General features: G+C 44.8%; 1 protein-coding gene across 1 annotated transcript in view; it reads right to left on the bottom strand.

Moving 5' to 3' along the window:
- The window catches only part of sspo (SCO-spondin), a 104,017-nt gene that overhangs the window by 83,191 nt on the left and 7,984 nt on the right, over window positions 1-12,842 (bottom strand). The window contains exons 11-24 of the mRNA XM_078162982.1: window positions 11,641-11,797; window positions 11,268-11,520; window positions 11,010-11,151; window positions 10,783-10,909; window positions 10,219-10,391; window positions 9,892-10,110; window positions 9,639-9,804; window positions 9,238-9,490; window positions 4,614-4,824; window positions 1,689-1,783; window positions 1,354-1,610; window positions 1,107-1,241; window positions 801-1,003; window positions 549-676 (exon numbers count right to left, since the gene is read on the bottom strand). Coding sequence (XP_078019108.1) covers window positions 549-676; window positions 801-1,003; window positions 1,107-1,241; window positions 1,354-1,610; window positions 1,689-1,783; window positions 4,614-4,824; window positions 9,238-9,490; window positions 9,639-9,804; window positions 9,892-10,110; window positions 10,219-10,391; window positions 10,783-10,909; window positions 11,010-11,151; window positions 11,268-11,520; window positions 11,641-11,797 — 2,519 coding nt within the window. The remainder of the gene's footprint in view (window positions 1-548; window positions 677-800; window positions 1,004-1,106; window positions 1,242-1,353; window positions 1,611-1,688; window positions 1,784-4,613; window positions 4,825-9,237; window positions 9,491-9,638; window positions 9,805-9,891; window positions 10,111-10,218; window positions 10,392-10,782; window positions 10,910-11,009; window positions 11,152-11,267; window positions 11,521-11,640; window positions 11,798-12,842) is intronic.

Genomic DNA, 12,842 nt, shown 5'->3' with positions numbered 1-12,842 from the left:
TTACGATCTGGCGCTGATTCAGGCCAAATCTGCTTATGTAAAGAGAAGCAATTGTTCTCTGAGCTGATTGTCTGAATAACAGGAAACCAGTACTAATGGGACAGGAAACATCTTCTAATGTGTATTGGAAAGCTGTAGGTGTGTCAGCTGATACTGTTTGTTTGTCAGACACCACAAATTGTCATGATGTGCTAATTATTTGGCTCTCTCGCGAGCGAACCCTCAAATGTGCAACTCCATGTCTAGGCCTCACTTCTTTAAAGTCTTGTTTATGCTACAACACTGAATGTATAGAATGAAGTTTAGTGATACAGCCTGCTACACACAACAATCTCATGAGATGGTAGCAAAATGTTGTACATTAGTGGACATACACGTGTTGCAATGTCCTGAGAGCTTTGAAGAATACCTGTTAAATCAGTGCATTGGGCAAAAAATGCTGAGAAATAAAGTCATTTCTTTCCCTCTGAAGCATCTTGTCGTATAAAGCACATAGTAGACGACATTTCTTTTCTTTTAAGAATTCAATTCGCAGCGCGGTCACTCACCCACAAGCATCAAAGACACACCAGTCATAGTACTGCTGGAAGGGCACCTCAGGGTGGCAGCGAGAGAAGAGCTCCTGAGTCAGAACTGCGCACTTCTTCCTGGCCCAGGTCATCCTGTGGGGGTTCAGCTGAACAACACAAAGAGAGAAGTTGGTTTGCTTTGCATGTGGGTGTCTGAGAAAGGGAGAGCAAAAGATAGTTTATCATCATGACTGGATTTCACAAATGTGCATGTGTCTGCATTGAACTCACAGCACAGGGGTCTCGGAGGTCCTGGTCTGCCACATCAGGGCAGGAAGGGCTGACCTTCCAGGAATTCCCAAACAGCTCGGCCGTAGACTCCACAATGCCCTGCCGTGTCGTAAAGTCATTCTCTGTGTCCCCATCAAAGTTACCACACAGGCCCCCGACCCGTCCACGCAAGTGGGCCGCCAGACGCACATACACACGCATACCTGGAGATAACATGGGGAATGACAACAACATTAGCACTGACACATGAAAGGGTTGAGTGGGAGATCAATTAAGGTTGCAGAAGTTGATGTGAGCGTGTCCTACCTCCGTCCCATAGCAGAGTGACCCCCAGTCGAGATGAAAGGGAGACAAACAGGCCGGCTCTTTCCAAAGTCAGACCGCTGCCACTGTAAGACTTTGGTAGACTAACTGGCATCCCATTTACTGTCACAGCTTTACCTAATGAAGAGACAAAACAGCTTAACCTGAGCAGCTATCTTCTAGAATACTGTCTGTGGTGCCTATTGATCCTAATCAGTCTCTGCTTCTTCTTTAACACCATCTCTCCTACCTCTCAGCAGATGTATGACAGTATTTCCCAGGCTGAGGGTGACCGACTTTGTACAGGTGACCCCGGTGCTCCCGCACGGCACATTCTCCGCAGTTACACTGAATAAACCGCTGGTCTCCCTCGCCAGCACGTATTGACAGTCTCCCAGGAAGGAGTAGCAGCGGCCGTCGAATGTCACATAGTGTGGGTCACCAGTGGCCACGCACACACCGGCACAGGCGGACTGGGTGCAGTGCCAGCGGCGCTCCTTACACACGCTGCAGGAATGAATGAAGTATGGTTGAGAAATTAAATGTTAAAGGGATGAAATGCAATGAGACAGTTGCATACATTACCATGTGTTGCAGTCTTTGGTGATGGTGTCGTTGCCGTAGTAAAGTTGACCATTGTGGTGACATGGGCACTCATCTGGCAGAACACAGCGATCACCCTGAGGTAAACCAGAGAGGACATAATGTACTGTAAAACCCAGCCACATCAGGTGCTAACAATGGGTGTTTCTACCTAATCAATCAGCAATTAACTCTGCTGTTTCCTAATACATTCAATGGTTAAATTGTGAGTGTTGCTTTTCTACTGTCCTTTGTCTTTTAAATTGCTCTTTGTGTCTGTACTTAAATGGTCTCTTTGTTAACCTGTGTTGGTTTAATAGGTTTTAATATTTTTTGACTTTACAGCGCTCTGATTGACTGGTGTAGTTTTTAAATGTGCTTTATAGATTAACTTGACTGGGATTGGATTAAAGTTGAGATAAACTGATCAATTTAAATCCCCTTAAAAGGTGTCACTTTGAGGGCGCCCATTCGCTCACCTAGCGCAGGCGCCCCATGTACAAAGGCTTTCTCTTTGCCGCAGGGGTCAAGGATTAGATCCCAACCTATGGTCCTTTGCTGCAAGTCACACTAAAACATCTGTCCTATCAATTAAAGGCAAAAAAGCCCTAAAATATCTTTAAAAAATGTGTCTTCTTGGCTGTAATAGTACCATTTTGGCAGCATGAAAAACCCCTTTCACAACAGTATGATTTAGTGACACTTTTTTATGAGAAATAAAGGCCAATTTGACCAGTAAAAAGTGGAGAAGGGTAGCATTGATACTAAAGCCACAATACTAGACAGTATTTTATTTTTAACCTAGTAAAAAACCTCGTGAAGGAGCAGCCTGTGTATTCAGTTGGACGAAAGTTCTGGGCCATGTTAAACCTTAGCACAGGCTAGCAGGAAGAAGCTGCTAGCCCAGCTCAATGAAAGTAAAAGAAACATCCAAAATACACCTTTCACTTATTACTTCCTGTTATAACATAACACTAAAAAAATTAGATTACAACAGTTAATTAAATGAAAAGACGTACCCACAGAGAATTAAGCTAGGCCACCAACTCTTGCTAGCTAACGTGAGCACGTTAGCATCTAACACCTCAGTCTTAGCATCTGTTAGCTCATTGTTTTGGCTTTATACGTGCAACTTGATTCAGTTTCACAGCTCTACTGACATAATTTCCAGCCTGGCAGCTGTTTTGATCTAAAATGTTAAAATAAATATACTATCAACTTAACTTACCAGGTTCACGGCCAAATGTCAAACAGGCAGCTAGCAATTAAGTTAGCTAACGTTAGCTAGCATAGCATTTTACAGCTATATGTGAAAAGCCAGATATTGACCTCTGGAGTAGTTAAGACCAAAACTGAGCTATAAGAAGAGTAAATATTGGAGCAACAGGAACCCAAATTGATGCAAATATATCCCTGTGTTTGTTGTGTAGCTAAATAAGCAACTGTCTGTTTCGGTTTGTTGTCCTCTCTGTGGCCAAAGTGGCCAAAAACATTAATGAATGAAAGTTTGACCTAATGACCAAACGATTAGTTCATTATGGAAGATATTTAGCTGTAGCTTTACCATTATGTAGGTTCCTGGTATTGTGCATATTCTGGCTTATTGTACACCGGCTTAAGCCCAGTATACACGGTGTGATTTTGGGCCTTCCCAGACAATAATGTCCCCAATGTCTTTGGTCATGGCTCTAAAATGGATGTCCTGTGTCACACATTGACAGAGGTTCAAGGATGGCCATTGTCACGGTCTTGCAATCAAAGAAAGCCTGGGATAAAATTCTGACAGTATCATATATTTGAGATGACCATCTCATTAGCCATGTTTCCATCAGCCTGTTTAGATGCGCATCAAGTATCGCATCGGAAAATTATGATGGAAACGCCAAAATTCAAATTAAAATCCCCTGATTCACACAAACTAAAATACGCTCGCTTTAGCTGGGTTTTGGTTGATTCGAAAAAATGTTGATTCGCAACTAAAACTAAACTAAACTAACGTAGCACACCTCTCTCCATGGTGATATCCACACTCCGGTCGGGAAGGCGGTAATGCATTTACAAGCTGGTTGCAAACCGCCAGAAAACGTAGAAGAAGAAGAATGAGAGACTTGTTTTGTTTCCGGTTCTGCGGAAAACTCGCGCAAGGTAGTAGTTTTCACCGAAGTCTGTACATTTAATGGAAACACACAGGATTCGTATTTCTTTTAATGCTTATTTCCCAATGATTCGAATCACTTTTGGATGGAAACATAGCTACTGTGTGACTGCTGTTACAACCTAACCTGTCTACTAACCAACCAATGGAAATGGAGTCTGCACTGCAGTGGCGCTAAACCCAACTAACAGACGGATAGCAGCCCGTCATGGAGGCAAAACGCGCTAAAAGAAATGTGTGGGATTTGGGCAAAGACGTAAACCTTGTCAAGTTATGGCAGCAGAAGTCTGTATGATGTCCTCCTGCTCTGAACATGGTCGCATAAAGAAGGACGAAGCGTGGAAAGAAATAGCCGCGGAGTTGCAGCTGCCAGGTGAGCAACCTAGCAGCTATCAAATAATGTGACCCTCTATGCTTCACAGTTGGAGAAGTAATAACCCGTACAGTATCCTTGCACACACTCAGTATGGGAAGCTATTGCATCGTACGTCAGAGCCTGAGATTCAGTACGCGCTGTCATCGTTCAGTCTGCAGACATCGAACTTGATGTCGTACCCAAGGTTATTACATCCATTTTGCACAGTGTATCTGCACTAAACCGATATGGAACAGAGTCATGATGATATAACCAGTAACTACACCTGTGCTTTACCTACCATGACGGGTCAAAATGTCTGCTGTGACAAAGGTCTGTACTCTTGACATTTCACATTTCTAAAACATATCCTTTATCCCATGTCCACTCAGGAAACTAAATTAGAGATTTCACCCACTAGTAGCACAGTTCCCTGGGGACAGACACAGCCAGACAGGGGCTCCCTGCAGCTCGACTGGGCGACACTGGACCCCTGCTGTTGGCCAGGAGGGTCCAGGCTGGAGCAGGTGAGGAGGCAGGAGCGTGGAGAGTAGACCAGAGAGCCTGGACACTGGTTGACCTCCTCACAGTGTTCCTGAGTGCAGTTAAACAGCCCCCGCTCACACACACTGTGAAGGGAGACGAGAGGGAGCAGAATCAGAACTGACGTCGACTAAAAGGAGTTTATTTTCTATGTTCAGCAAAAAACACCAAGAGGAAATTACACAAAGAGGAATAACTGCGACCAAGTGGAGGCAAGTTGGCCCAGCAGGTGCAGAACTAGAGTGTCCTTGCTGTCCTCAGAGAGTTTACTTCGGATCAATAAAGTTCCAGTCACTGTTACTAAACTGTAAACGGTAGCTGTAAAATGTAACAGAGAGGCAACAAAATGTTCTATGAGGTGTCATGAAAATCATTTCACTTGTTTCCTCAATCAAGGCTTATCATGTCAAGGTGAATGGATGCATTGTACGTCACATTTTATAACAGCGTAATGACCGTTCGATCCAATTTTCATTTCTTCATAGCAGTCCATCGGGTTAATGATCAGTGGAAGGACACATCTCAGCAGTTTTGACACAATGCAAACGTGCAACCCAGAGAGAAACAAATCTATCTGTAGATTTCTAGTACTACTGCTCTGACTCAGTGATTAAGAGATGACTCAGACCCAGACAGTGATGATGACTGTGGTTATGTGATGAAGAGACGCGATGAAATCAACCTATCCTGTATTATGGAGCAGGAACATAGAGTGATTTCATCAGAGCTCTTGCACCACCAGGGACTGACGGTGGGATAATGTGCTGTCATATGCATACAGTTTGCAGTTTCAGTCATTGACTCATATGCGCTCATTGCAAGTAGGGGTTCAGCTTAGAGCCACCAAAGCCTCGTTTCTATCAAGCAGTCTGGTTCAATTCTGTCAAGTTTGGTACACGTTATTATTCTGTTGCCATTATGAAAATTTGTGGATGGTACCAATGGAACCATTCCGTACTGTCCCGGTTTTTGGTCCCCCCTCTGTTGGGGTACCTAGCCCACTGATCTTGTACTAAAAGGTGGAGCTAGAAACACTGCAGTCCGTTGATTGGTCAATAGATAATCTTCAAGCTTGCTTGGGGTTGAGTTGTGGCTCATTTTGCCAGTTACGTAACCACTGTTCATACCAGCAAGTTTTTAATACATTAGCCAACTACAACTATAAAAAGAAAGGATAATTTGCTGCCTTTAGCAGCAGCTATAAGCCCTGTTTAGATAGGAATTGTGCAAATTTGCAGGAAAGCCCAATCAGTCTTCGTTCAGCATTGGCATTACCTACTTTTGTTCATACAGAATGCGCCTTTTTCGGGGCAATGGGGGGCGTGAGCAAGTAACATAACGTGTAGCTCAGCATGTGACGTAAACAGTGACGTGGGAGGGAAGCCGCGGCTGGTCAGTCCTTCAGCGATTCTCTCATAAGTCAGCCCGTTCTTCACCGCTCCTGTCATCTGACGTTAATGGCCTCTTTGTTTGCGAGAACAAGGAGGGCGCGCAATTCCTTGTCTCCCCAGTTGCTCATCTTTACAGTGTCTGTCAGGTTTGTGTTTCCCTCTTGCTACTAGCTGCTCGCTAATTCCTGCTATCAGCTGTTTCCTGTTTATCCACCACCAGTGGCTCGCACGTGCGGCGTCATCAACAGCTCCTTCCACAAATCTTCAACAGCCCCTCCCGTTGCGGAAGGGCACCTTGGTCTGTTTAAACCAAAAGTGTTCCGCCAATATGTCTACTCTACGAGGAGGAAAATTGGGCACCTCGGATCAACTCGCCAATCCAGCTCTGTGTGTCTAAACGCTTGCAGCTTGCTGGTAAAACGGCCCAACATTCGCAGAAAATCTGTCAGTGTAAAAGGGGCTGTAGACTGAGAAAAAAAATTGAATTCATTGCACCAACTGCTGGCAGCTACCGCCAACTTTTAAGGTGGATGTATAAAAGGTTCGGACTCCTATAAATGATTCACCCATTATTACTCACATCCACAAGGCATAGGAGATGACGTATGTAACGTTAGTCTTTCTTTGTATGTTTTGAAAATGTCGCCATGCAACCTCAGTTCTGTGGACAATAGACAAGGTGCAGACGAAGAGGGTATACAACGAAACCTGGACGAAGAGTATTGTCTGAAATGCTAAACTGTTCTACGGTCTAGGTACATGTCTGTATGGGTTACTTTGGTTCTAAAGGTACTATACCGCAGGTTTTTGGTGGAAACGGGACTCAAGTGTAGACGTTTGTGTGATTATAGTATTAGATTTTTCTGTAAAAACACCAAGAAAATACCTCCTAAGGCAATCAAATCCAAAAAATCATAATCAAAAAATGATCATTTATCATATATTTTTATGAAACTATAATACACAAACACATAGTGACTCCTAACCTTATCCTCAAAGGCAAACAGTGACAGACGTGCGTAGCAGACTTTATATAATCTTCAATAAAACTCTTTATTCCAGGGAGTGAAGACTTTATCAGCTCTTGATCTGAGTAGATTAAGTCACCCCATGGGATCAAAGCTCGCTCCAAAGTACCAAAGTGTGCCAATGTTATATTGTAGCTCCATCAAAGCTGTGCTCCACTGACAATGAAGGAAACATGCTTACGCTCTCTGATTCTTTATCACAACTACCACGTGATAAAAGCAGCCAGCAGATAAAAGACAAAGAGCTGTTTTTTTATGGCGTGCTGTAAAAATATAATGTATGCAAGTGGGTCAACAAGAGCTTGTACTAAACTAACCTCTACTATGATGTTTCCTTGTAACAGGTTCAGTATGTTTGGTGTTCTTAACTGCATGATTACTGCATATGTGCAGCGTTGTGAATTTTTAACCTGACTGACATTCTGCCATTAAGGATCAAACAAGGTTCTGTGAAATGAGGTGATCTAAGCAGTTGTGGTTTGGTATACTAGTTTTTGAGTCTGGCCTTTTATCTTTGAATGTTCCAACACCACCGGATCATATTTCCAGCAAAATGTGATTCAAAACTTAAAACATAAGCTGCTCTTACACCACTGCGTCGCAACTCACAACCTCCAGTCATTTCAGTGAGGGGAAGGTGGTAGAGAGGAAGTGGTTTCAAACACGGCTGTAGGAATATGAAGCGGTTGCCTCCCTCGTGAATGTGCATAGATTTCGCTATGCTGCGCAAAGTTCACCGTGTTAAACCACTGGTGGTAGATGCCTGGCTTTGGCTGATTGATTAGAAGGGGATGGGAGCAGAGGCAGAAAGAAGACAAGATGGAGGAGCTGGTAGTGTTCGTGTCTGAATACACAGAGGGAATCTGAGTGATTTCTGTTGTCTTGCTACAGTATATATTAACATGGCACCAAGCTAGCTTGCACTTCTATTAATGACGTTTGCCAAAGTACACCTGCCTGTCACTGCTGAACCATAGCAGCAGCAACCATTTTTAAAAACGCTTCGCTGTCTTGAGGGGGATTTATATTTGTGTAGCAGACCCTACGTTGTAGCCTACGCCATGGCCTACACCGTTGTGAGCATTTATACTTTTGCGGTGGTGTGTCAGTGTCACTGCAGTTACACCCCCAAAACACTCAACAGCTATGGAGTTGTGCGGAGTGCTGTCAAGTTCAGTTGATTCAAAACACACATTAAACACATGTTAAACACACATTACACACAAATTAAACATGGCTTAGTAGAGATAATAAACACAAGTACAAAAATCAGCTTCACTACAACTCGCAGCATTCACAGACAAACACTTGTCTTTATCTGGACACATTTTCTCCACAAATACAACATGCTAAGGTTATTAGCACAAGCCTATGGCATTTTACATTGTATAAATTAGCTTAGCAGCTAGCGGACTTTTCCTCTACTCATATGAAGCCAGGGACAACAGCAACATTTAACAAAGGTAACGTTACAAAATTCGGCTATATTGGCACTCATAAGGTCCACCGACTAAACAAGTGTCTTATACTAAACACGTTTTCCAAACAAATGTAACATGCTAACATTATTAGCACAAGCCTATGGCATTCTACATTGTATAAATTAGCCTAGCGACAAGCGAAGATTTCCTCTGTTTATATGAAGCTGACTTAAAATGCTATTTTAGTGGAGGCTTTTTTGTCTTTGTCTTTTTTGTCTGTTCTTATCTGTGACATTAAAGTAAATAAAAGCTTTGTTTCCACTGAGGAAAATGGTTTCAGTTTACAAAATAGACAGGAGGCCTGCGTCACCGTGATGTGTAGTTACATTTCTGGGGAGGTGCATGACAGGCTATGGCTTAGGGTCTACATTGATGCAGAGCCTACGCAGTAGATACAGAAGCAAAAGTATAAATCACGCATTAGGGAACGCCCTTGCATGTAGACAGTTGTCTGAGTGGTTGCTGCGCAGCATTATGTCAAAAAGTCAAAATGTTCAAGAGGAAATTGTGTACAAAAACAATAATAAGTTGAGTATAGGGAGCACCTGACTTAGACAAATTTGTGAAAAGCCAGCCTCAAGTTGTTCCCGACTACTTACCAGGTATTACAGTTGTTCTGAATAACGGTCCCGGGCTTGTACGTCTTGTCTCCTTGCACACAGGGGCACATAGTGACAGGCACACACTGGCCCTGGTGGTCCTGCACTAGTCCTGGAGGGCACTGGCAACCTGGAACACACATCCTAAGGCCCATTACATCACCACCGTCATCGCAGCTGCTACTGTCTGAACAGGAGCTGCCACAGGCACGACCACATTCCTGGTACACCTGACCCCCTGAACACTGGACCGCTGAGAAGACAGAAGAGGACACAAGATTTTAAACGGCTTAATACCTTTGTACAGTTTGGGATTTGGTGACTATTACTCTGAACATTTCAACAAACTCGGACATCAATATTGTGAAACACCACTTAGGCAATGGCCCCCCCCCACTTACGGCAGAAGGTGTGATTGCGCCAGTGGACGGCAGTACCCTCCTGAGCGCAGTGTCGGGCGTAGGCAGTGAGGATGGTGCAGTGACAGGCCCTCTGTGGAGCACAGCCACAAACCTCTGACAGACAGAGACGGAAATAGGGCTCCCTCTCCACCACGTCATGACACCCCTACAAAGTCAGAGAGGGAGGTGCATGTGTGAATAAAGTACAAGGAGACAAAGATGAAGGGAATTTCACACACTACATGCAAGCTACCTGAAAGACGGGGCTGTGTATGACGGAGCACACTGTCTCTGCGTACTGTCTCCTCTGGGTGTACGTGGTGCAGGGGTCGGGTGGAGCTCCTTTAGGGATAGTACAGTGCTCTGTTGTGAATTTGCTTGCAAACAATGACACACTATTCTCCACATCTCCGTCTGGGGTGGTAAAGTCATCATGCTGGTTCCAGGTCAGAGTTCCACAAAGGCCGCGCACCTTGAATACAGCATTTACACTTTTTAGCTCAAACAAACTATTCAAAATGGCACATGAGCAAGTTCTGCAGGTGATCCGAGAGAGAACCACATGAGGTGTGACGGTCACCTTATTTGCGAAGCCGGGTTGCAGGGTGATGAGAGCCAACGGTCCGTCAAGGTGCCAGAGCAGCTGGGCTCCAAAAGTCTGGATGAGGAGAAATGAAGACGAGGCCCTACGCACAACCAGGTCCCCCGTCACCACAGGCAACGGCTCCCTCAGGCCATTCAGTGTCACTGTACCTGGTAGGGACAATACCAATTGTTCGCAATTAGAGAGCAGTGAATATTGAACATAAAGAGTTCCCACAGGCATGGATGGATTACTGAATGGGTCTACCGGGCACAGGCCCAGTGGCTGAAAGTGTCAGGGACCTTTACTTGCAAAATGTCATTCAAATTAACATGTACCAACCAGGAAGAGACTGAAAATGACCACAAAGAGACACAAAGGAACTGCAAAGAGAGTGATGTGAACGATGGAGGGGGTTCTGGTGATGATGCGAGGGACAGAGTTCTGGACCAGCTCAAGTTTGTGGATACACTTGAGAGGAAGACCAAAAGGGAGCGACTTACAGCATGACACAAGTCAATATTCAATTAAAAAAATACTTTAAATCACTTTGTGACTCACCAGTGTCTGTGATGGTGACTGTGGTGCGGAGCGCTGTGACTGACATCTCCCTTAGACAACCTCCTCCTCCTCCTGCTGTACACTCCCCACAGCGCACACTCACCACCAGCTTCCTGTCAACAAAGTCCTTAACACACAGAACATAAGCACAAAGGAGAAGAGGCTGCCACACACACGAATACATCTTAGAGTGTAAATAACTTTGTGCATGGTTGCATGTATCTCACCTCCACAGCAGTGAAGGGACAGTCTCCTCCTTGTAGTGAATACCTCTTTTTGTCAAAGGTTGTCACCTGTAGCGCCCCCATCAGGCTGCACTGGGCTGCGCACTTCTCCCCAGTACACTGCCACTGGCCTGCTCTGCACACACTGGGAGGATAAAGAGTTTAAAAAGAAGGATGGAGATAAAGAAAGAGTGTGAATAGGTGGCAGAGACATACAGAGGACAAAGGGACTTAGGAGAGACACAAACAGTTTTCCTTTACCATGTGTTGCATCTCTGCTGTATCCTGTCCCCTGACTGATAGGTGCGCCTGCGGTGAAAACAAGGACAATCATCTCTTTTCAGACAGAGTCCCTGGTGAAGGTAGAGGCCTGGCGGACACTCACAGCCCCCCACACACTCCTCCCTGCACTGGCCCATGGCTGCAGCAAGACCAGGGGGCTGGGGAGACGCACAGCTGGGGGGACAGGAGGACACGCAGTCTGAGAACACCTGACCTCTGGGACAGACACGGCCTGGAGAGACAGAGACAGAGAGGATGAAACAAAGTCAAAGGATGATACTGGTGGCTTTGCATCATGTGTGTTTTACAATCCTGCTCCACAGTCAACATGACACTAAAATTGCTCTATTACCACATAGGGTGGCTGTCCTCCACAGTATGACGACATGTTGCTGGGCACACTCTCGGGCATAGCTGGCCAGGGTGTCACACACTGCTGAATCTCTCTCTTTGGGTGGTAGGCTACAGTACAGGTAGAGACAAGTGTCTATGTGCACTGCTGGGTCCAACTGAAAGACACAAAGACACAAAGTTATCACATCTGGATTACTCAGCAGTACACAGTTTGACTCCACAGGAGTCAGAAATGTACGAAAACTGCACATAGTGAGTTTAAAGAAGCTGTAGGCAACATTCAGACCATATCTATGAGTTAGAGTCTGAGCCGGTATTGCCTGCACACAGCTCTTAACGCGGAGGTGGCTGCGCAGGCGGCTAGCAGCTAACTGTGCTAACAGCGTGAGTGGTGTTAACAACTTTGGCAGTGCTAACACAATAGCAACAGTACTACCAGAGCTAACAATGTTAATGTGGAGGGGGTCTGGAAGGTGGGTGGTAACCGTTGTATGAGCAGAGTGCAGAGTGGCGAGTAGCTAGCCAGATTGTATCTCAAATTGCGTACTTCCTTTAGTACTCGTCAATTTAGTACACTATGTACACTACATTCCTCTTGTGTGATGCACTCATTTCAACAGGGTAGTGTTGTCTCAAATCGCACACTGCCGTTCTGCACTTACCGAAAGTGACGACAGCTTTTTTATTTTTACCGCCTCTTCTTCTTCGTTGTCTTCTTTTAAATGGCGAATTGCAAATGGCCGATGGAGCATTATCGCTGACATCTGACCGCTATCTTTGTCCACACAGAAACCAAACTTACACCACAACATCAATACTGATTAAAATGTGTTGCTGTAGCTAGGAGCAAGTTAGCTAGCTAGCAAATGTTAACACTCGCATTATTGTCCACGGTACGAAATCATTACAGACCCAACAAACATTACTGACGGCTTCTATTCGACAACAGTATGGATACTTAATGCAGAAAACATATGTAACGAACAGGCTCCTTGTTGTCTCCAGCCGCCATGTCACAAGTTAAGAAGTTTGCTACGTCACAAAGATGGCAACCACTGAGGGTGAGAAATGTCCGTCATTCTGTACTCAACTTTTGGAGCGTTTTGAGTCCACCAGTAGTACACTGCATCTTCCAATACTATGCAGTGTGAACACACTTAGCGCACGCAAAATATTAAGAGTTTAGTACAGAAGTATGCA

Source organism: Epinephelus lanceolatus, chromosome 20 (genome assembly GCF_041903045.1).
Source record: "Epinephelus lanceolatus isolate andai-2023 chromosome 20, ASM4190304v1, whole genome shotgun sequence".
Taxonomy (NCBI): Eukaryota; Metazoa; Chordata; class Actinopteri; order Perciformes; family Serranidae; genus Epinephelus; species Epinephelus lanceolatus.
Note: the sequence above shows the minus strand (reverse complement) of the source record. Positions and strands in the feature narration are given on the sequence as shown.